The 20,508-nt window shown below is 39.3% G+C and overlaps 3 protein-coding genes and 1 non-coding gene across 9 annotated transcripts; 2 read left to right on the plus strand and 2 right to left on the minus strand.

Moving 5' to 3' along the window:
• Positions 1–802: 802 nt before the first annotated feature.
• Positions 803–4,761, plus strand: AT3G05670 (RING/U-box protein). 3 transcript variants are annotated; one of them, NM_111440.3, is made up of 4 exons: positions 803–928; positions 1,252–2,881; positions 3,223–4,144; positions 4,287–4,761. In NM_111440.3, exons 2-4 carry the CDS (start codon positions 1,427–1,429, stop codon positions 4,559–4,561), a joined length of 2,652 nt encoding a protein of 883 aa, NP_187218.1. In that variant the 5' UTR covers positions 803–928; positions 1,252–1,426; the 3' UTR covers positions 4,562–4,761. The 3 variants fall into 3 exon arrangements, with proteins under 3 accessions (NP_187218.1, NP_001325507.1, NP_001325508.1); NM_001337596.1 differs by lacking the exon at positions 803–928 and adding an exon at positions 944–972 and having other exon boundaries at positions 1,072–2,881; positions 4,287–4,698; NM_001337597.1 differs by lacking the exon at positions 803–928 and having other exon boundaries at positions 1,044–2,881; positions 4,287–4,698.
• A 535-nt stretch (positions 4,762–5,296) lies between these two features.
• AT3G05675 (BTB/POZ domain-containing protein) lies at positions 5,297–7,968 on the minus strand. Of its 3 annotated transcripts, none has more exons than NM_111441.3 (3): positions 7,702–7,968; positions 7,387–7,432; positions 5,297–7,277 (listed from the first exon to the last, which is right to left on the minus strand). In NM_111441.3, exons 2-3 carry the CDS (start codon positions 7,396–7,398, stop codon positions 5,964–5,966), a joined length of 1,326 nt encoding a protein of 441 aa, NP_566255.1. In that variant the 5' UTR covers positions 7,399–7,432; positions 7,702–7,968; the 3' UTR covers positions 5,297–5,963. The 3 variants fall into 3 exon arrangements, with proteins under 3 accessions (NP_566255.1, NP_001325506.1, NP_850518.1); NM_001337598.1 differs by having other exon boundaries at positions 5,704–7,277; positions 7,387–7,479; positions 7,702–7,919; NM_180187.2 differs by having other exon boundaries at positions 5,704–7,277; positions 7,387–7,919.
• U1.7 lies at positions 5,306–5,467 on the plus strand. Its single transcript, NR_140853.1, has one exon. It is a non-coding gene; the product is annotated as an other RNA (small nuclear RNA).
• Positions 7,969–8,061: 93 nt separating the features above from the next.
• On the minus strand, positions 8,062–20,147 carry EMB2016 (embryo defective 2016). Of its 2 annotated transcripts, none has more exons than NM_001337599.1 (28): positions 19,886–20,147; positions 19,480–19,637; positions 19,127–19,215; positions 18,418–18,541; positions 17,254–17,895; positions 16,797–17,165; positions 16,603–16,707; positions 16,319–16,501; positions 16,002–16,143; positions 15,733–15,914; positions 15,561–15,646; positions 15,412–15,460; positions 14,871–14,937; positions 14,291–14,772; positions 14,089–14,188; positions 13,703–13,836; positions 13,432–13,499; positions 13,120–13,336; positions 12,664–12,879; positions 12,406–12,561; positions 12,279–12,332; positions 11,985–12,193; positions 11,827–11,890; positions 11,283–11,602; positions 10,747–10,930; positions 8,642–10,648; positions 8,469–8,540; positions 8,062–8,361 (listed from the first exon to the last, which is right to left on the minus strand). In NM_001337599.1, exons 2-28 carry the CDS (start codon positions 19,552–19,554, stop codon positions 8,341–8,343), a joined length of 6,417 nt encoding a protein of 2,138 aa, NP_001319481.1. In that variant the 5' UTR covers positions 19,555–19,637; positions 19,886–20,147; the 3' UTR covers positions 8,062–8,340. The 2 variants fall into 2 exon arrangements, with proteins under 2 accessions (NP_001319481.1, NP_187219.5); NM_111442.7 differs by having other exon boundaries at positions 8,079–8,361; positions 19,979–20,147.
• Positions 20,148–20,508: the final 361 nt, after the last annotated feature.

Consider the following 20,508-nt stretch of genomic DNA (forward strand, 5'->3'; position numbering starts at 1 on the left):
ACTTTGCCGTCAATTCATCAAGAAACGTTTTCCTCATGTTTTTTCTTCGGCAGAAGTTATATATGCCGATGAAATGAATCCTAATTAAATTTCGTTAAAGTAAATTGTCGGCCTTAGGCCCAAAGCTCTTCTTGTGTACCCATTGAGCCAACCCTCATCAACAACAGATGGTCGAATAATAACATGGGCTTTGATGATTTCTAATAGAAAACAGCAATGGAAATTTTGGATAAAGCAAAAATGCAAGTCAAAACCTACAAAATTTAGTATCGTCCAAATATTATTCTAGGTAAGGAATCTCTTAATCCATGCTCCAAATCGCTGGTTTGAAAACATAAAATAAACTTTCACTAGAAAATGCATTAAGATAACTGAAAATGTGAAAAGGTAACCCAGAAAATTTTACCTGGTTTTGTAGTATGTAATTCTTTTGGTCTTCTTTATTAGTTTTTTTAATAAATATTTATGGCCGTTACATTTTCATCTGAAACATTCAAATCAACATCTGCTAAAAATAGTAACTTCATAATCGTTTTATTTCCCACTGATTCATCATTAAATAAAAATATCCAGGGATCAGATTATAACCGTCCGATGCAAAACATTACGGTACGCTTGACCACAGAGCATAGCTGTCTCACGTGCTCACGCAATCATACCAAATATTAAAAGTCAAAAAAGCCCAATAGCAGCTGCAACTACCACCAGAAGCGGTCGAGGGTAATATAGTCATTACACAAAAAGTTCTCACCTCCCCAACGCGTAGCCTCTTAACTAAAACCAAATCAAAATACCTTTCCCCAATTTTGGCTCATTACCAAAAAAAAAAAAAATAGTTGTAAATAGAGAGAAAAATAAGGCGGGGAAAAGGATCACGATTCACAAAATTAGTGGAAAAATCATAAGTGTTTCGTCTTCTTCATCGGAGGTTCGTTTTTTTTTTCTAATTGTTCTTCTCTCTCGTTCTTCTGTGTATGTATTATAGGAGCTGTAATTTAATTTTGTATTATTATTTTTTCGTGTTTTGACTTTTTATTTTTCTCTCTTTTCATTAAATTTATGTGTTTCCAGGGGTGATTTCTGCATTTGGATAGATTTTGATTTCTATTATAGGATCGGAATTTAAACACTAGCATTTAAGTAGTAATTTTGGGTAACTGTAGAATTTCTATGGTCGGAATCAAATCGATACCTTTTCTGATTTTCAATTACGTTTCTTGATTTCTTGTTTGTTTTTGGGTTGATTTGCAGATCTCGTGCTCTGAATTCGAGAATTGAGGTTTGAGATTTCTGGGTGATTTGGTCTAGGCTATATAAGTTTTTAGAACAAGACGGAGCTGAAGGAATCATTGTGTTTTTGGTTGATGAGTTTAGATTTAGATTAGTGCCTTAGTGGTTTGTTTCTATATCTTATTTTGAGGAGCATATGGGAAAGAGAAACACGTCTTGGGCTAGAAATTCTAATAGAAAGGTTAGATCTAAGGATAAGGGTTCAGATGAGTCAGATGAGGATTATGTGATTTCCGACGAGGATGAAGAAGAGTCTGAGGCTGATCTCAAGGAGGAGTATGCCTCATCTGTTGACGGTGAGCCATCCTTTGATGGTTTTAATGGGTCTGATGCGGTGGAGGATGAGGAATTAGATGAAGTGGAAGAGGAAGATGTGATGCTGAGGAATGTTGAATGGCCAAAAGTGAAGACTGGTCCTCGTGGTAATCGAAAAATCACGGGATGTAAGTCAAGAAAGACGAACCAGGTGGTTGTGTCTGACAACGAGGATGTGGATCTCGATGATGCGGATGATGAAGATGATGAGATAAGGAATTCAAGGAATGCTGTTGGGAAAAGTGGGTCTTTGGATGGAGAGAAACACCAAAGGATAGGTTTAGGAAAGCGAAGGAGAGTTTTCTATGAGATAGAGGATGAAGATGGAGACTATCCAGAGGAGGATGGTGATGAAGAGGAAGAGAGGGATGTGGAAAATGTGGATTCAAATTCTTTGCATGATGGTGAAGACGGGAAGATGGCATTGGAAGAGCAGGACAATGTGTCACACGAGACAGAAAAGGAAGATGATGGAGATTATGAGGATGAGGATGAGGATGATGATGGCGATGAAGATTTTACCGCAGATGAAGATGTCTCATTAGATGAGGAAGAGGAGGAAGAAATCATTGCATGTAACAAAAATGCACTGAAGGTTTGTAAGGGAAACAAGCGAAAGCGAAGATCTGGAGAAGGGCGTAAAAGAAGGAAGAAATGCTCTGTTGCAAAAACCCGTTTAACAAGGGGAAGAAAGAGACGTGTGAGAAACACAAAGAAAGGAGTTGATGAAGATGATGATGATTTTGTAGATGACTGCTTACCTGCAAGAAAGAAGGCGAAGACAAAGTCATCAAGGCCAAGGCCAAGGCGTCGGTGTACCGTTCCATCAGATTCAGACGTTGCATCGTCTGGAGAATCCGACTATGAGTATACAATCTCGGAGGAGGAAAGAGAGCAGATAAGAGAAGCCGGTAGTTTGTTGAAAAGTAGTGTGAACCATGCATCATCTATAAGACAAACCACGGTCAATAAGGATTTGCCACAGCTTCGTAAGTCTCCTGTGAAGAAAGGTGAAAAGAAGGTAGAGCTAGTGAAAAGAGATGTGATAAAAAACGTTTGTGGGATTTGTCTGTCTGAGGAAGACATGCGGAGATTGAAGGGAACATTGGACTGCTGTAGCCATTACTTTTGTTTCACTTGCATAATGGAGTGGTCGAAAGTAGAATCTCGCTGCCCACTCTGCAAGCAGCGGTTCAGAACAATCAGTAAGCCTGCAAGATCTACACCTGGAGTAGATTTGAGAGAAGTTGTGATACCTGTACCTGAACGTGATCAGGTTTGTTTTGACTATTCTTGGTTTACGCCTATAGTGTCTTTAGTTGATCTATCACTTATACTGGTATCCTCATGAATGCTGGTGTTGGTTTTCTTTCCAAATGCGTCCAGTATGTCCTTCAACACTCCATATTTGAGGTCCTAATAGACATTCCTTCTTGTCACGGTTTAAAATGTCAGTACATAATAGTTGCCAGTAACATCAGTGTTCTCACTTAGACGCTTTAGATGCATGATAGATGAGACCTTATCGACTTTTGTTAACCTATGTTGTGGTTGTGATGTGTTTCATGTCACTTCTTGTGTGATAAAATTTCTTATATGGGATTTTACTGTGTGCAGGTCTATCAACCTACTGAAGAAGAGTTGAGGAGTTATCTCGATCCCTATGAAAATATAATATGCACGGAATGTCACCAAGGTGATGATGATGGGCTTATGTTGCTTTGTGATCTTTGTGATTCATCTGCCCATACGTACTGTGTTGGTCTTGGGAGGGAAGTACCTGAAGGAAACTGGTACTGTGAAGGTTGTAGACCCGTTGCACTTGGATCAGCTAGTTCCCAAACGCATATTATATCCGAGCAACAAAGGGGTAGTGGCTTTTACAGTAGACCGTCACCTCTTGTAGTTTCAGGGCAATATCAAGATGTGTCTTTAATAGTCTCCCCACGTACACCATTTTTCAATGGAGAGAACCTATTTTCTCCAAGGATTCCTAATGGTGATGCTCAAGGTTCTTCTCCATCCGGCTTAGGGGCAACCACATTATCCAGAAGAAGGACGCTTCACAGACACATACAAAATATTATCAACGGTGATAGACTTATTAATATGGGTGCTAGAACTGGTGGAACATCGAGTGATGGTTTCGTGACTACACAAATAGGTCATGGCAGAACAATCGACCCATCTCAGCCTGTAGCGAGCCAAGAAACAGGGATATCGTTGTATGCAATCTCTGAGGAAAGACTACCCAACAACAATTCATTGATTTCTGCCCATGACCCTGAGCTTTTGTCTCCAAAGTTAGATGAATTTGGAAGTGAAGAAGCATTCAGACGTTTGTCTAATAATACATTTCTTGGTGAGCGACCTATCGATTTAGGATTCCATCATGGACTGGCTCAGGGTGATCCCTTGGTTAGTAATCAACAACGTCTACACAGCCACATGCCAAACACAATGTCTTCCATGGCAGGAGAACGACTGCAAGAAAGAGTTAAAGCCCATCTCAAAAACTTGTCCAGTCAAAACGACTTAGGTACACATAATCCAATTCTCTCTTCACGCTCTTGGTTTAACCCGTTATAGTCTTGTTTCCAGTTTCCAGTTACATTATAGATTCAACTCTTGTCTGCCCTCTGATTGTAGTGTTTTGGGTACTCTTCCTCTGCTTTATTCAGGTCAAACCACTTTCGACGAGATTTCCACGTGCTCAATACACACGATACTGGCAGCTTGTGGGCTTGAACACGAGAGCAGTGAAGTCCATCTTGTTCCGCCACCAGTGACGTGTACTCACCATCATATGACACCTGGCAGCAGCAGCAGTAGCAGTAGTGGTAGTAGCCTGATGAAAGGGTGTTGCTATTCTTGTTTTGATTCATTTGTAGAAGATGTAGTTAAGATGATTCTAGACACAAGACAACCCCATTGGTTGAGTCTAGGGCTCCACTAAACCCACTTGCTTCAATTGTCTAGATTTGTTAGAAAATTCAATTTCTTTTGTTAAGATCCTCAATCATTACTTTTAGCATTGTACATGATGATACAAGTGCGATTAATTTTCATTAAAAAAGAAGTTTAACTTTTTATGTTCGACTGTTACTACTATGCAGTACTGTGTGCAACAAAGACAAGAACAGTTGAATTATATATGAAAAAGCTTATCAAGTTGGATACGAACTGTGGCCTTTATCCGAGTAGTAATTGAGTTTGGGCCACCGGCCCACCATAAATTAGCGTAAGCCTACCCGTCACTCAGTTCAGAAAAACAAAACTAAAAGGACTTGTGCACTTTTACAAAGTGAGAACGGCGGAAAGTGTGGAACTTGGTAACAAGAAACGAAACCTTTTTGTGAAACCTACCTCGCAGGTGGTAAAACAAGCGTCTTCTGTGACGTGGCGGATTTCCCAGTCCATGAGGGTCGTAGGATTCGTGATATTATCTGAGTAAATAATTGACTTTGGGCCACCAAGGAGACCGGCCCAGTAGAGAATCTAACTAAAGCGTTTCATTAAACCTTTCCGACAAGCTATTCAGAAAGCGAATATAAAAACGACACGCTGTGCATGTTCAAAAAGTTAGAACGACGAAAATGTGGAGTTTAGCAAAAAGTCCCACATCGTTAATAAGAAACAAGAGAAGCTCCGGGAACAGGGTATAAATAAGAGAGTCATGACTTTGAGCAAATCACTTACCTGGACGGGGTCAACTCGCGATCAAGAAGACGAGTGGCCTAGGCTAGTGACTCCCATTGCACATACCGGGAGGGTGCTATGCTTAAGGTCTTCCCTAGAGGAAGAGCCTACGTCATTATTTGTGGCAGCGGGGGTTTGCGTTCGCGCAGCCCCTACCATTTATTTTCAGTCTAAAATTCTAACTCGTTAGACAGTGTGTAATGACTAAATAAAGAAATGAATAATATAAGCGCAGGTACAGAATTTTGCAATACAAGTATATTATCAATCAAGAGAGATAGATGGAAGTCAATTTTTGAGCAAATTCTTGTTTCTTGTTGGATATCACTTACAATGGCATGGACAACAAACATATTTAGCCTATCATCAAGAGCGTTATTCATTGAAGATCTATTGGACCTGAGTTCTTTGATCTCATAGCAGAGAAACCAGAAGTGATCAACATTCTACAGATCTACTTTTAGTAGGATATATCTCTTAGTGATTTAAGAAGGACAAGATCTTTGTCAACAGTATTTACATATTTGTGGAAACTGCCAATAGATAATATGAAGGATTTGGCAGAGACCACACAAAAAGGGTTAAAAGACACCTACACACACAAACAAAACAAAAAACAGAATGGTTCTTCTCTCTGGTTTCAGAGCTCAACAAATGAGTTAAGACATGCCGTTCTCCTCTTCACCCCCGACTAAACCCAATCTTCTCTTCGCGACTTTCGATCTGTAACACCAAACCTCGAAAGCTTCTGTTAAATCCGGATACAACCCATTCTTGCTTAACCATTCAGTCAATATCTCAGCTTGGTCTGCAGATGGCAATGCCAGAATTATCGATACAAAGGAAGATTCTAAAGCTTGCCATATCTCTCCGTCGATTTTATATCTCACAGTATCATTCTCCTCATCTTCTCTAACCGGTGAGTCAACAAGAGGCTTTGTGTTTCTTACAAAAGGAAGCCATAGTTTTACCATCTGAAGCCGTTTCGCTGTTGGTAATATCACTGTTCCATAACCAATCGCTTCTATGACTTTTGCAGTCACCTCGATGACCTTGACTCTTATCTCAACAGCCTCTACAACTGTTGTTTCCAACTGCTCAACTACCTTAACTAACTTCTCAGATATGTCAGCCCATGTTATAACAAAATCTCTAACAACTTCCATCTTCGTTAATATCTGAAAAACCCAACACATATCTGAAAGGACCATCCTAAAAGACCCCTTTTTGTTGATTACCTCAGACTCGACGGGTTTCAAAGTGATTTCTTCTAGGCACTGGAAGAATCTAACAAACAGGCTCTTTACACATTGTTTTACTTCAAGCTTGACTTCTTCATCAGCAATCAACAACGGTGCATCGTCATCTTCAGTTATCATATACTCAATCTGTTCTTGAGCAGAGGATTTTATGTCACCCAAGAGCAAAGGCGGGGACGAAGTAGCAAACCTAAAAGCCGATACAAAGATTTCAAGAACAGCGGACTGATCAACTGGTTGGAGACGGGCAAGAATCGGCTCTGCTTCTGATCCAATCCTCGGTACAATCCGCAGAATCTCTTCCTCTTCGCCTTCTTCCCATGGAACAGCTTCCAAGTAGTTGACACAAGCAGTGACAATCTGAGGGCAACTAAGTTCTTTAGCGACAGAGAGAATCCCCAACGCACTTTTCACATTATGACACAAGTTATCCTCATGGACATCATCAGAGACAACATAGAGAAGTCTTAAGAGATTGATATGATGATCATAGTCTGATTCTTGACAGATGACCTCAACACAGTAACGTGAATCAAGAATCTTGCAAGTGGGCCATTTATCAGAGAGACGGTCAGCAAAATACTGGCTTTTCTCACTAAGGATCTTGGAATGGCAATAGATCCAATCATCACGACCTTCTTCATTTCTTAGTCTAACAACTATGTCACTGCTTGATCGATCACCAAATGTATATGAAGCCTCGGCTTGATTATCCTGTCGAAAAACAAAACCGAGAAAAGAAAGAAATATTTCAGCAATTAAAAATCCTCCATTAACACAAAACTATAAATCAGTAATTGTCGCTTGTTTAGTATATACTTACTCGAGGCTCCATAGAGCAAAAGCTGAGGTTTTTTGTCTTTCAGCACCTGAATAGAGAGCAAGAAATGAGATCCATTTACATAAATTTTGTAGCCTAAACCAAGAAAACCAAACAAAAACTCAGCAAAACCAGAAGTAGAAGTGAGTGCAGAGATGAATACGATTGAGTAGAGAAATGCAAGTTCACTAAACAACGAGTACATAAAGCAAGCAACTTTCAATTACGACGAATTGGTTAGTATACAACGAACTCAGCCCTAGAAATAGAAAGACATCATCTTTCTTATTTTGCTAAATTTATCTGAGAGAAGAGTACCCTAAATGTTGAATCTTTAAGATTCTCAGTGGTGTACTCCTTCCAAGTGGACTAAACGTTGAATCTTTAATCCTATTGCATCTACGGACAACTCTGATATCATCCAAACTCCACCCGATCTCCTTCGCTCTCTCTCTCTTCTCTACAGTATTCTCGTTGGTACAAGATCTTTTCAACGCCTAGTTGATGAACTGTGTCAGAAATTTGCTGGGCTTGAGAACAATCATTCTTCTTTTTGTGTTTTTTTCCAATTCACATTCGCCTAACAACTTGTTGGGTCACTTAGTGGGGTCGATTTCAAATGTTCCTTTTGGGGCTTTAAGGCCTCTTCAAAGTTTAATGATTTTAATCACTGTAATTCCTTAAATTAGTGTTTTGTTACTTACAGGGTTATAAATGTAAGCTTATGCTCGTGGCTTGTTGCTTTGACAAAAAAAAACCAGGACTTGAGAACTTGAAGGTTGAGTTTCTTTTCTAGCTAATGTACATGAATATGACTAAACAACAACAGAAAGCGATACCGATTACCGCTTTTGTCTACATATTAACTGAAACAATGTACATGTTATTAGACATTACAGAAATTGAAAAGCAACTAGTAAGCCAAAGGGATGTATTTGCTGACAAGTCTCTCTCTTCTCATAGCTGCCCAAGTTTTTCCTGTCACAACCAACAAGAACAAAACCTATTTCAGTAACTCTACAATTAACACACAAAGGTTGATGATGCTTTCAAAAAGCACATAAAAACAAGTAAACAAATCGAACCTGAAGCATCTGCATTAACTTTGGATGTTGTTCCAGTAGCTGACACAGCTTGTCACGGTCACTTAATAGAGCCTGAAGAGGAGTTTTAAGAATTATGGTCAGCTGTGGCACGTAATACTACTAAACAAAACAAATCAGCGTATCATTCATTACCAAGGATGTGGATTACAAACCTGAATGGCTTCAGGGGACTTGAAGTAATCATGTAATGACATTCCAGATTCTTGTTGCTGGGAAGTCCCAGCTCCTTGCTGACCTTGAACAGCATGATGCTGTTGCTGTTGCTGCACCTGGGAGATCTCTTGTTGTTGAGGAGGGTGATAGTAAGGCTGGACTTGCGTCTGTTGCATCAGCTGCATCTGATGCATTGGAATCTGAAATGGGTTTTGCATTGATACTCCTTGCTCTGATGGTTGAGATATCTGTATGGGTGGTCTAACGTGCTGAGGAGGCTGCATAGGGCGTTGTAATTGTGAAAGCTGCATCGATGGCAGCTGAGGGATGGACTGTGTATTGAGTGATTGAGGAATGGAAGGAACCAACAACATAGTTTGCGGCTTATCACCTCCTTGATGCGAAGGATTTCCATAGAATGGCACAGGGAGAGATGATGGCCTGCTAAAATTATGGGATGGCATTAAATTTGGGGGAGGGTAAGACGTCATTCCGGTAACAGATAGATTGCCAGACTGATGATCAATGGTTGGGCCACTCTGTTGTTGTTCAGTGGTACCTACGCCTGCGTGGTTGTATCCAAAAGATTGAACTGTAGATGTCCTTGGTGGTAAAGATGCATATGGGTTAGATGAGTACTGAGGAATTGCTGAAGGGAGCGGTGGCATAAGCCGGGTGGGTCCTCCTGAAGATTGTGTTCCATGACTAATAAACGGGGAGGATTGATTAGAAAGAGAATCAGAAGAATGTGGTATCACAGGTGAGACTGATGGAGGTGGCACTAAGGGTAAAGGAGGTTGGTTTGGCATCACTTTCTGTTCATAAACCCCCCGACCACTGAATCCACCATGAATATGGCCCGTATGTTGCTGACCACTCTTTGAATAGAAACCCTGAGGACCCACTCTAGGATCAATTGAATTTTGTCCTGAAGATCCTGGCATGTGATAAGCAGGTATAAACCCAGATTCAGATATGCCGGCACTCTTTAGAGGGGCCATTTTCTTTGCTTCGTCTGCTTGCTCAACAAATTTTCTGTCTGAAGAAATGCTTGGTTCCCGAATCAACGACATCTCAGGGCGTGAAACTGAAATCCTTGATGAAAATTCACTCTGAGCGTTTTCGTCAACATTAGATGCCACTGGTGTGCCCATGTGAGAGAATTGACTACTTCCATTTGCATCACTCTCAGTTTCTTCAACAATAGAGTGAGGAGAGTTTTGTTCAACCATGACAGGAGCAGGCTGCATAAGGTTCTCATCGGGCTGAAGAAAGGGCAACTTGTCATCAGGTCCTTCACATTCCTCACCATCAAAAACTATATCTATTCCTTGTAGATCATCATCAGGATCGGCTTTGAATTGTTTAGGTTTACCTGCAACTTTTTCAGTATCTCTAGCAGGAGTAGGATTTTTCACTTGCACAACAGCCTCTCCAACCACAATGGTGGAGGGATTTTGGCCTCGTTCTCTCTGTCTGGCCATAAACTCATCAACATGAATAGATGGAGGTCTACCACTGCTAGATCCTGCTCGTGAAATGGTTATTGCATTAGAATTACCAGCTGTATCAACACTTCTTTCCCTAGCAACATAATCATCTACATGCATAGAGGGAGGCCTGCTGGTATTCGGCTTGCGCTGCCTAAAGGCATCTCTACGTGTAGGAGCAGGAGGAAGGGATACAGAACCCATTCCCCGTTGAATTGAATTTTGGGTAGGTATGTCAACAGAAGAGTTTTCGCCTTTAGCACGCCTGCTAGAGCTCTCCAAAGTTGGTAGTTTCCTTTTCGCAGGGAGAGATGACTGGGGCAGACGCTCAGGTAATGTTTCTGGACATTCCCACCAGAACTTGTCTTCAAGTCCTCTTTGATAGAGATCATCTTCAATGTTTCTAGAAACCAAATCATCCATATCAAGATTCCCAGGAGAAACAAAAACACCTTTGCAGGAGATAATATCATCAATATTCCCGTCTTTTAGCAACGACAGCAACGACTGAGATGCCTTCAAATCCACAAAAAGAATATGAAAGTCAGTGTTAAGAGGAAAACAACAAAAGAAGAGGATGATGCAAGAAAAAGCAGGTATGAGGTAGTCCGTACCTCATGCAAATAGGGTTTCATCTCAGCTGTTGCGGAACTATCAGACCCCGAAGTCATTGAACTCAACAGTGTCACCATCTGTTCAATCAAACCAATGTTTTCCTCTCTAAAAGTGTCTGTACCACTAAACTCACTTGGAAGGCCAAAAAGAGATTTTAGTGCTGCAACCTTCTTCGAGTCCAAACTGGAAAAATGAAGAAAATTTAGACTACAGATGTGTTAAATATATATATATGTTAGACGAATGGTTTGAAATACTAGTTGGAAGTATTTAAACGTGAACAGCATCAGATGCAACTAAGCACATCTTCTGCTTGATAATTTTTAGGCTTATATCACCTGAACAAAACAATATCAACTAAACTGTATGCATACACCAACTTAAACTAAGTGGCATCGCGAACATTATTTTTCTATCCACATACACAGTGAATATAAGTGGACATACAACGTCGCCTATCAGAGTAAAAATCCTATCAAACTCGTGTTAAACTGGGAGCGCAAGAACTGTAGATTATGAAGAGTCTGGGAGTTACCTTTTACCATCAAGGCATAATCTGATGGAGCCCACGCTCAGAACGTTTACTGCCTTCATTGCAAGACTAGACAAACCATCTTTTGAATTAATTGAGTTCAATAACTTGATCCAGCAAGACAGAAAAGGGGGATTTTTCTTCATATCTAGTTGATCGAGACTGAGACTATTAGTGTCACACCACCTTTCAGATACAGATTCTTCGGTACCAGAAAACAGATGAAACAAAAGTGAAACCAGACCATCTTGACCTTCACCACATGAGCTCAGGTCTTTGAAAGCGCCAAGACAAGATAATAGCTCATTGCCAACAGGCAACACCTGTAAGAAAATAAAAAATTTCTTCGTAATCATATTTTTTGTAAGGAAATATTACAAAGATATCTATCTATCTCTTAGAAGAGCTCATCGAGATCTCAGAATCTATTGCCATAAACAATCACAATTTATAATCCGTAGTGCAGCAATTTATAAAAAGAACACAAACATAATAACATATGGAAAACAATTGATAAACATAGATTACTACAATGTCGACAAAATACCTGGCAGAACTTCAGCACAAAGGGAAATATCAATGCACAATCTTTTGCACTCAGACTGGCCAATCTGTACAAGTTAATATAAATAAATAAAAAACGATTAGATATAAATGTGATCTAGATAAGGTAACGTTGAGCACTCCTGCAGAAAAAACACTTACAGCTCTTTTTTCTGAAAGCACAAGAGAGGCACTTGTGAATCGCATAGCAGTGAGATCGATCTGAAAGCTGGAATACACCACTGAATCACACTAGACGCGGACACAATTCCATACTCTAGAACCCTGTTTTCACTTGGATAAGTGGCATCATAACATCTTTCCAGAACTTCCACAAGCAGTTGAACAATACCCTCCTCTAACAGTAATCCCTGAAGTGAATACTTTTAAGGTGAAAAAAAAAAAAAAAAAAAAAAAGTGAAGGAAAACTATGTTCGTAAAGGCAAAGAGTGTGACCTTAGCATGCGGATGCTCTAATAAACTAGCCAGAAAATTAAGATATCGGTAGACCTGAAAGAGAGTAATGAGACTGGTTAGGAGCAGCAGTAACATAGACAGCGACTTAGAGAGGCGTAACAAATACCATATAAGCTTCAGTGTCTCTTGTTGATGACTGATCCAAAATTCCATCTCTGATAGATGAAAATATGGGCCTCAGAAGGATAGAAGCATGTTCAACCCTTTGACATGCAATACGAACAATGAAAACCCGAAGCATATCCTGAATGACCACCAATGCCTGTTTGAAAATAAGACAAAGTCCAAATCATGCTGAATAAATGATAACAAAAGCAAAAGCGGCAGAGAAACACTGGATTTAACAAGATATAGAAGAACATACAGATACTGCATGATGTTGGATAATCTTTGCAATCTTGTCAAGATTAGGTGTCAAATGGTTTATCAGCTTTTCAAGTGGACCAGGCTCCAGATACCAGTTGATCTGTTTCTCCTTCTGTGGACCCATCAATGTCCCAACCGCCAACTTTCTTAGACCACTTAATAAGGGCATGCCACTCTTCCAAAACCAGACTCCTTCTTCGGGGAGAATATCGCTCTTGCAATGAGAAATACATGAAGAATAAAGTATTAAGACAATAAATGGAGATCTTCCCGTTGATACCATTTACATTAACTGACTACAATACACATGAACAAAATTCCATCACAAATGTTCAGATGAGACATATCTATTCGGCTGGAAATATATGTTAAATTTCTCACAATGATATAAAGAGTGCATGCCATCACAAACACCAAGTAAAAAATAATTAGCGGAAGTGTAAGATTTCCATACTAGAATGCAGAGGAAGCTACAGGTCTCCTTTGGACCCAAGGCAGGAACAGAGGACGTCTGGACACCCGAAAGAAGAGTGTGGAATAGCCCAGGAATCCATCCATAAACTGGCCAGCAGACAAGGGCGGACACAATGAGGTGGCACACTGCTCCAAAGCCAAGAGCAGAGTCTGGATAATGGGAGGACAAGTCAGCTGCACAAGCAGCTAGCTTCGGGCTGGAAAGAAAACAAGCCATCATGGCTCAAAGCTTAACTTTTCATTTAACATACATGTCATTAATACTACTAAGAACAAAACAAAAGTAACTCACCTGACTTCCCGATGTAGCCTTAGGAGTGCCTTCATCAATTTGGTGTTTCTGTACTGCTCCTTAGTTCCCTTTAGACAGCAAAGAAAATGTCAATGACCAGAGGGGATAATGAAGACGCATAAGCCCGCAATTATAGAGTCTCAACAAAGTAAATAAAGGTAGAATTTCAGAAGCTATGGCTTTTGAGAGAAGATTTTAATCAAATTTATATAATCATTTCATTTGTTGCTGATACATGATGAAGAAACTAATAATGTATAAAGCACCAGACCTGTAGTCTTTGTAGGACTGATATCAAGAGGACAAGGGAAGGAATTAACAGGTCCACCAAGCTTTGCTCACGATTACGTTCAGACAAAAAGTCAGAAATAGAACTGCATCCATGATCGTCATCCACCAGATAATCTGCTAAGTCCAAAACAAAAGAATTAGTTGAGTGTCACCTATAATCATCAAACGATTGAGGAAAAGTAGCTGAAAACATCGTGAACCTATAAGAAAAAGGTTATTAAAAGGGTAAATATAAAAAACGGTTATCCAGCAACTGGGTTATTTAAACTCTTCCAAGTATCTCTTATCATCACGTCTAAAGTTAAGATTCAAATGGTAGCAGCAATAGAGGAGTTGAATCAAATCACAGAATAGACAGTAGTTTACCATAAATATTTGACGACCTCTCAAACATAAAGCTGCAGTTGACCAAGATAGCATACACAACTGTAACCGCACCCTCGTCATATAAAGCAGCAGCAACAGTCTGTACAAAGAACAACATTTCAGAACACTTAAATAAGAAGACTATAGCATCTAAAGGAAAAAAAAGTAATTTCTGGAAAAATTATGGGGAAAGATAACATACTGAATTATCTGAAATCAGCGCTAAAATTCGAAGTGCTGTTGTCAACTGTGAAATTGATGAATCAGAAAGGTTAACACCTTCAAAAGATTTCTCAAAGATAACTTTTCCAAGATTATCTAGGACGTTCATCTCAGAGACATTTGTTGATTCTCCAGCACCATTCTCAGCCGGTGTTAAATCGAGTGCAAGGATGCTTGATGATGATAATTGGGCGTCCCCTCCAGAAGCCAAGACAGCAGCATAACGTAAAAGGCCACCTACGCCATGTTTGTGATAAACCACACCCGCATCAATCCATTTAAGTAATCGTGAAGGAGCATCTTTTCGATTAGAACCACCCGGTGACAAAGTATGCAAGGCCTTATGAAGGACTGGGGCATGTTCAATCCAAGCATGCAAGCATGATGCAGTTGAGTCAGAGACTATGACCTCAAAAATCTCAGCAGCTGAGTGACATATTGCTAGATTAAGCGGTGAAATTCCTGACAATGAGAATGTTAAGCAAGTAAGAGGTTTTGAAAGAAGATAACCAAGAGACTATGCCAAGGTAGTAAATTTAGGGATAAAGCAGCAACGATACCACTATTTTCAACTGCCGGCTCCATATCCTTAGCTGAATGCAAAGCTTCAATCAAGACTGCTAAAGCCTAAAAGAGAACAATAAAGCATATTAGTCAAAACCACGAGTATGCCTGCTCCAATACAATTTACACAACTCCAAACAAGTGAATTAACAATAATGAATTAGAACTAACATAGTTTGCACAAGAAACAAAGAGATTAACAATTTCGTTATAGTCAAAATTTACATGACCAGCTCAGGGGGCCACGGATGCAACACTTTCGTCCACTAATCTCCCAGAAAGTGTCCATTATAACCAAAGGTTTAAATTTCGTGAAGGTAGCTAAAAGCACCACCAAACACATTATTTTTTAAACAATCAAATGTTTGTCATTTCTTCACCATGAGATGTTTCACCATTTATCAGCTTCAGAAGTAAAGCAGGGGGGGAAAATGAGAATTATGAATTCTTTTCAGATAAGTTTATCATAGACTGTGAAAGACCACGATGAACAAAAAGAGCAGAAGTATATTCTTTTCCCTGGGTGCAGATTCATACCTCTGGAAAAACACCTAACGTCAATAAAGCTTCACGCCCACAATCAGACCTGCACTTGCAGGATGCCTTCCAGTTAATTTCGAAAGAAGACAAAGACAAACAAAAGCAGATTTTGGCAAACCGAGATATGACAGCAAAACATTTCTCACCTAGAAACATCACGCAACTCCCATAAAATCCATAGAAATTCTTCTGTTTGCTGTATCGACTTGAGCAAACGATCTACTGCACTCACCTGAATGAAGTATGTAAGAAACAGTAGGATATAAGTATAAATCTACGCATGTAAAGGATGAGCCCTTTATGGTAAAGTGAACCCACCACCCTCAAATGCATCTCAAGATTTATTCCAATTTCCAGTAAGCTGCAAGTAAAACCCTTGGATATTAAAATTGAAGCATAGTGGAGGGGGACACACTCCTCCTTGTTCAGATCGACGGATCCCTTCAGAGATTGTATTATTGTAGCAGTCAGTTCAGGATGATGTAGCAAAAAGCTCAATCCTGGAAAACAGAAGATACAGGCTCTATTACAACTCTAATGCACATAATCATCAAGTCTGTTCTAGTGGGGAAGTTAAATAAGAATACCTGTGCGTGAAAACATAAATGAAAGAATTATGTTCCCAATAAACATTGCGATATCAGTAAAGACATCCATAATATCTCCAACTTTAGAATGCAATTCAGGCATTGAGAGAAGCGCTGCTGACAAAGGAAGAAAACCCCGCTCCTGTGCATTGTCAGACGCTTTAGGTAAGGTTTATTAATTACCGCTAAAAAAAATTGATTTCAGTGACAGAATAAGAAGTGAAAAAGATACTTCCATTCTGACACACAGCATATTTAGCAACTAAAATAGTGCATAAATGTCTAAGTCAAAAGACTAATTTAATCAAATGATTTACCTTCAGAAGTGCCAATATGTGCGAATCAATTCCAGAGCTATAAAAGGGACATGTCCATGAAGAAGTTAGTTTACTTGTGGCTTTGTATGACAACCACCCTTCAGAATGATCAGAAACCAAACTTCTTTCTGCGTAGGCTGATGGTGAGGGATCTTCAACTGATCCAAGTGACTTCATCAGGTTCTGAATTGATAGTCAGCAGTAACACCAGTTAGAATGTTAAATTGTTGGTTTACTGATTGTATAAGCGAGCAAATCACATGAAATTAAAAGCAGAAACAAACCTGGAGCTTTTGAAGTTGTGACTTAGCATCAGATAGCATATTCAGATTATGAGTTGCAGCCCCATGAGAATTAGAGAGACCTTCCAGTGCTGACAACACTGCAAACTGATAGACAGAATATTAATAACAATATTAACATAAAGGGCCTATCAACATAATGCCAAACAACACAAGATTCTTGATATGGAGAGTACCTCATATCTTGATATAACCTCGTAAATTCTCAAACGACGAAGAATATAAATTGCAAGAGAGGCAATCTCATGGCATGGTTTCTGCATAAGTAATTTCAACAGAAGACAGTAGCCCTCACTCTTACCAGATGGGATACTTCCATCCTCACGAGGCCACCAACCTAAAAATCCTTCACACCCAACTGAATGGCGTGTAGCCTGCTCAACAACTCCAAGCAACAGCAAAGTAATGGTGGTAGAATTCTGACCATCATGACCAAACAAATATACAAGTTGATCCATCCCACCCGAATTGACAAATTGGAGGCAGCCTTCTCGGCCAGAGCATAATAAGAAGGCCAAACTTAAACCTAAAAGAGTGGCTTTCCCCTGAAATGAGAAAATTAACAACAATTAATCTATTAATATTAGAAATTTCTATCACCAGCGTGTGAGAGCTAAAAAGAAAATGTAATACCTTTGAAAGTTTTGGAAGGACAGTACATAAGGAATCTCTTTCAAACTGAATATATGGGCTCAACATAACAACCAATTGTTGGGAAGTAGCCAAATAAGTCTCTGATTCAAGAAAGCTGAACAATCCAAGTGCCACATCTGATTCTTGAATTTCATTGAGATCAAGAATATCTTCCTTAACCCTGTCAACTATATCATGGAATAACCCAGAATCTAGGGAACTGGTCACAGCCGAACAATTCTTATTCTTTAAAAAGAAATCTACATTGTCTGTGACATACGAGGAGACCCCAGACACTACCGTATCCACAAATTTATTTACTACATCATTAGTAGCTAGCTTATCAAAGATTTTTAGCAGCAGCTGCAACAATCGCTTTACTTCCACCGGCAAATCTACAGCAGCCAGGGGGAGAGATACTATGTCTAGAGAGGATAGACATTCCTCTATTGTTCTGTTAACTGAGTGCAATACCAATGGCAAGTCCTCAAGATTACCCTCAGTGGAACTCACAATATCAGTTACAGAACGACCTTCAAGAATGATATTGTACTGCCCCAAATCTTTGACGATGTTCCCATAGACGATCAAGCTCAAACTTCGATAGCTACCTCTGACCACCAGATGGTTTGTTACAACAGCCTGCAATTTTGATGAGAAGAGTCAAGTAAAGCAAGGAACTGAAACCTGCAAATGTAAATGATTGAGCACTTTTCTGGTGGCATAGAGGGAGGCTGAACGTTTGCCTTTTGACACACAAGATTGCCTAATTAAAAGGTTTTCAATTCTCTAAACTCCTTTCATTCTCAACCCAAATTAAACCCCTTACCACCTACAACAGGTTATTTAATCCTTCTATTATGTCATAACCCCTATTATCCGAAGACAGATATGACCCAGCAATTTACATATAAACTAATATACACATCTCTAGGGGAGTATGTACAGCTGTAAGCCATATTTCCAGCTAACAGCTCCTTGTTCCCAAAGGAATCTGAATTATGGTAGCCAATTACTCTGGTCTAAGGACAGGAAATGTACATAAGAACCATTCCCAAATGTTGTTACCAGCATCAGTTGCAGAATACCAAACTAATCAATACCAAGAACCAAAAAGAAAAGAAACAAAAATCAGTCTGAAGATAAATCAAGTTTAGTAGTTACCTCCACTTCCAAAGGGTAGGGCGCTGAAGGAGTGTAAAGAAAAGGATTACAAAGTCGCTTAAACTTTGATTCTCCTTCACATCGAACGAACACTTCCAACGCAAATGAAGGAGGTGAAGTTGCCCTAACGAAAATATTGTCAACGTTGAGATAACGAACCATAGACATCACCCACGCTCAAGAAATGTTGTCAGACATTAAGTCACTCACAAAGAATATAAAGCTGGCATTTTAGCTGAAAATCTAACTACAAGTGGTTCAGCTAACAATATTGCTTCACTATTTTTGTTTCTAGAAGACGAATTGACTCAAAATCTAGATTTCTCTGAAAGTGACTAAAGTTTATTAATGATAAAGAAGCTGAACTTTAGAGTCTGGACTCTGGACATTTCATCGAAACCACTGGATCGAAATATCATGTCTGCAAAGTTCAGTTTTTTGTTACAGTTTCAAGTTTGGGTTATTCAGATTTTCTACACAAATTTAGGTTTCTTATCATTCACCTTCCAGTGACAAGAAAATAGCCAATCGTGAACTTTTACATCCAAAAAAAAGGCTTAACATTAAGAGTCAATAGAGATCACAGCTACAGAGTATGGGACCATGCATTTCAACAAGACTTCTAATGGTGGATATTACTACTTCAAGATCCTCAATGGTTAAAATATAGAAAGAAATATAAGAACACACAGTCAAAAAAAGAACATACCCGACAAGAGAAACAGCTTGAGAAGATGAGGAAGCATTCTGCTCCAAAAATTCGCAAGCTGTGATGATTACTGGCTCAGCAAATATCACCTATAAGAATTAAAGGAAACATAAAATAAATCCGCAGAAGCGTGAAACCAAACAAGTAACTTCTGCCATTGAATGACAAAACCACCACATATAATACTTGTTGTTCCGACAATCCCGTAAAAGTAGTCAGTAATTCACCCAAGCATTTCCTAACCAGGTTTAAGAGACTCTAGTAAAACAGAACCCTAATCCAACATAGGCACTCCCTAGCCAAAAGAACAGGGCAGTATTTGAAGTGTATCATTAACTAAAAATTAAGGTTACCTCGTCAACATATTCGTCCAATTGAGGATGAACAAAGGTCTGAGCGAACAGAACACAAGGCTCAGATCGTACCATGCCTCCAGGATTGATTGGTGGTCTTCTTGAATTGCTAGGTCTCTTAGGTCTTCATAAAATTGATTCAGACTGGTTGCTAAAATCTGAGATTTATCAAATCAGAAATAGAGCAATCAGAGACAAATACACAACTTTCGCATATAGAGCTCACAACTAGCTACTAATTGACATCACTCAGCAAAGCCCGTTTCTGAGGGTAAGCGAACTACGCAACTGCACAGAGCCTCTCGACAACTAGATCACGACTTAAATCTATATGTACAGTAATTCTACAATAAAACGGGAACAGTTAGGTTTAATTCTCTCTACTTTGGGTGGGATCAACACAGACCTTAGAAAAGGGAGAAACTCGCGTTTAGAAACGAAACCACAAGAGGAATGCGAAAGCAATATTTTTTTGAGAGTACGAATCCAAGTAGCTGACCTGGGAATTCGAGAGAGCACGACGCAGGGTGAAGAAGAAGGAGAAGAAAAAACAAACGCCGTTGTTTTTTTGGTTTATCCGGCGGTTGGCTCTTTTAGTCTAACCGGCGTTTAGCTTTTTAGGGTTGGCCCGGTTTTGATTAACAAAAACGGTTCTTATCGATTTAAACCAATATCACAAATATTTGTGCGACCATAAGTGTTTATCTTTAAATTAAATAAAAATTGCTCTCTAAATTTATTTATTTTGATCTTAATTTAACATAAAAATAACAATATATATAACGCAAGAAAAATTCAAAAATTATTTATTTTTAGCTGAGCAAATGTATTAGCAAAATGAAAGTGAGAGTAAACACAATGTTGCAAGTGTTCAAACACCACGCAGTGAAATTGCTACATCATTGCCAGAGTGGCCAATTAAATTGTTCCATTCGCCCTTGACTTCGTACAGAGCGTGATCGAAGAAAGAAAGGTTGCTACATTGATCACTTGAATATGTTAAAGTTATTGTTTTCTATCTACCATGAT

The sequence above is a fragment of the Arabidopsis thaliana genome, chromosome 3 (assembly GCF_000001735.4).
Source record: "Arabidopsis thaliana chromosome 3, partial sequence".
Classification (NCBI taxonomy): domain Eukaryota; kingdom Viridiplantae; phylum Streptophyta; class Magnoliopsida; order Brassicales; family Brassicaceae; genus Arabidopsis; species Arabidopsis thaliana.

Excerpts from the sequence above, each read along its gene's own strand:
- AT3G05670 (NM_111440.3), top strand. The coding sequence starts at position 1,427 with ATGGGAAAGAGAAACACGTCTTGGGCTAGAAATTCTAATAGAAAGGTT. Across the intron at positions 2,882-3,222 it reads CTGTACCTGAACGTGATCAG|GTCTATCAACCTACTGAAGA; the intron begins GTTTGTTTTGAC and ends TACTGTGTGCAG. Across the intron at positions 4,145-4,286 it reads GTCCAGTCAAAACGACTTAG|GTCAAACCACTTTCGACGAG; the intron begins GTACACATAATC and ends TGCTTTATTCAG.
- EMB2016 (NM_001337599.1), bottom strand. The coding sequence starts at position 19,554 with ATGGTACGATCTGAGCCTTGTGTTCTGTTCGCTCAGACCTTTGTTCAT. Across the intron at positions 12,880-13,119 it reads GTAGCTTCCTCTGCATTCTA|AGCGATATTCTCCCCGAAGA; the intron begins GTATGGAAATCT and ends TCTCATTGCAAG. Across the intron at positions 11,603-11,826 it reads TTGTGCTGAAGTTCTGCCAG|GTGTTGCCTGTTGGCAATGA; the intron begins GTATTTTGTCGA and ends ATTTTCTTACAG.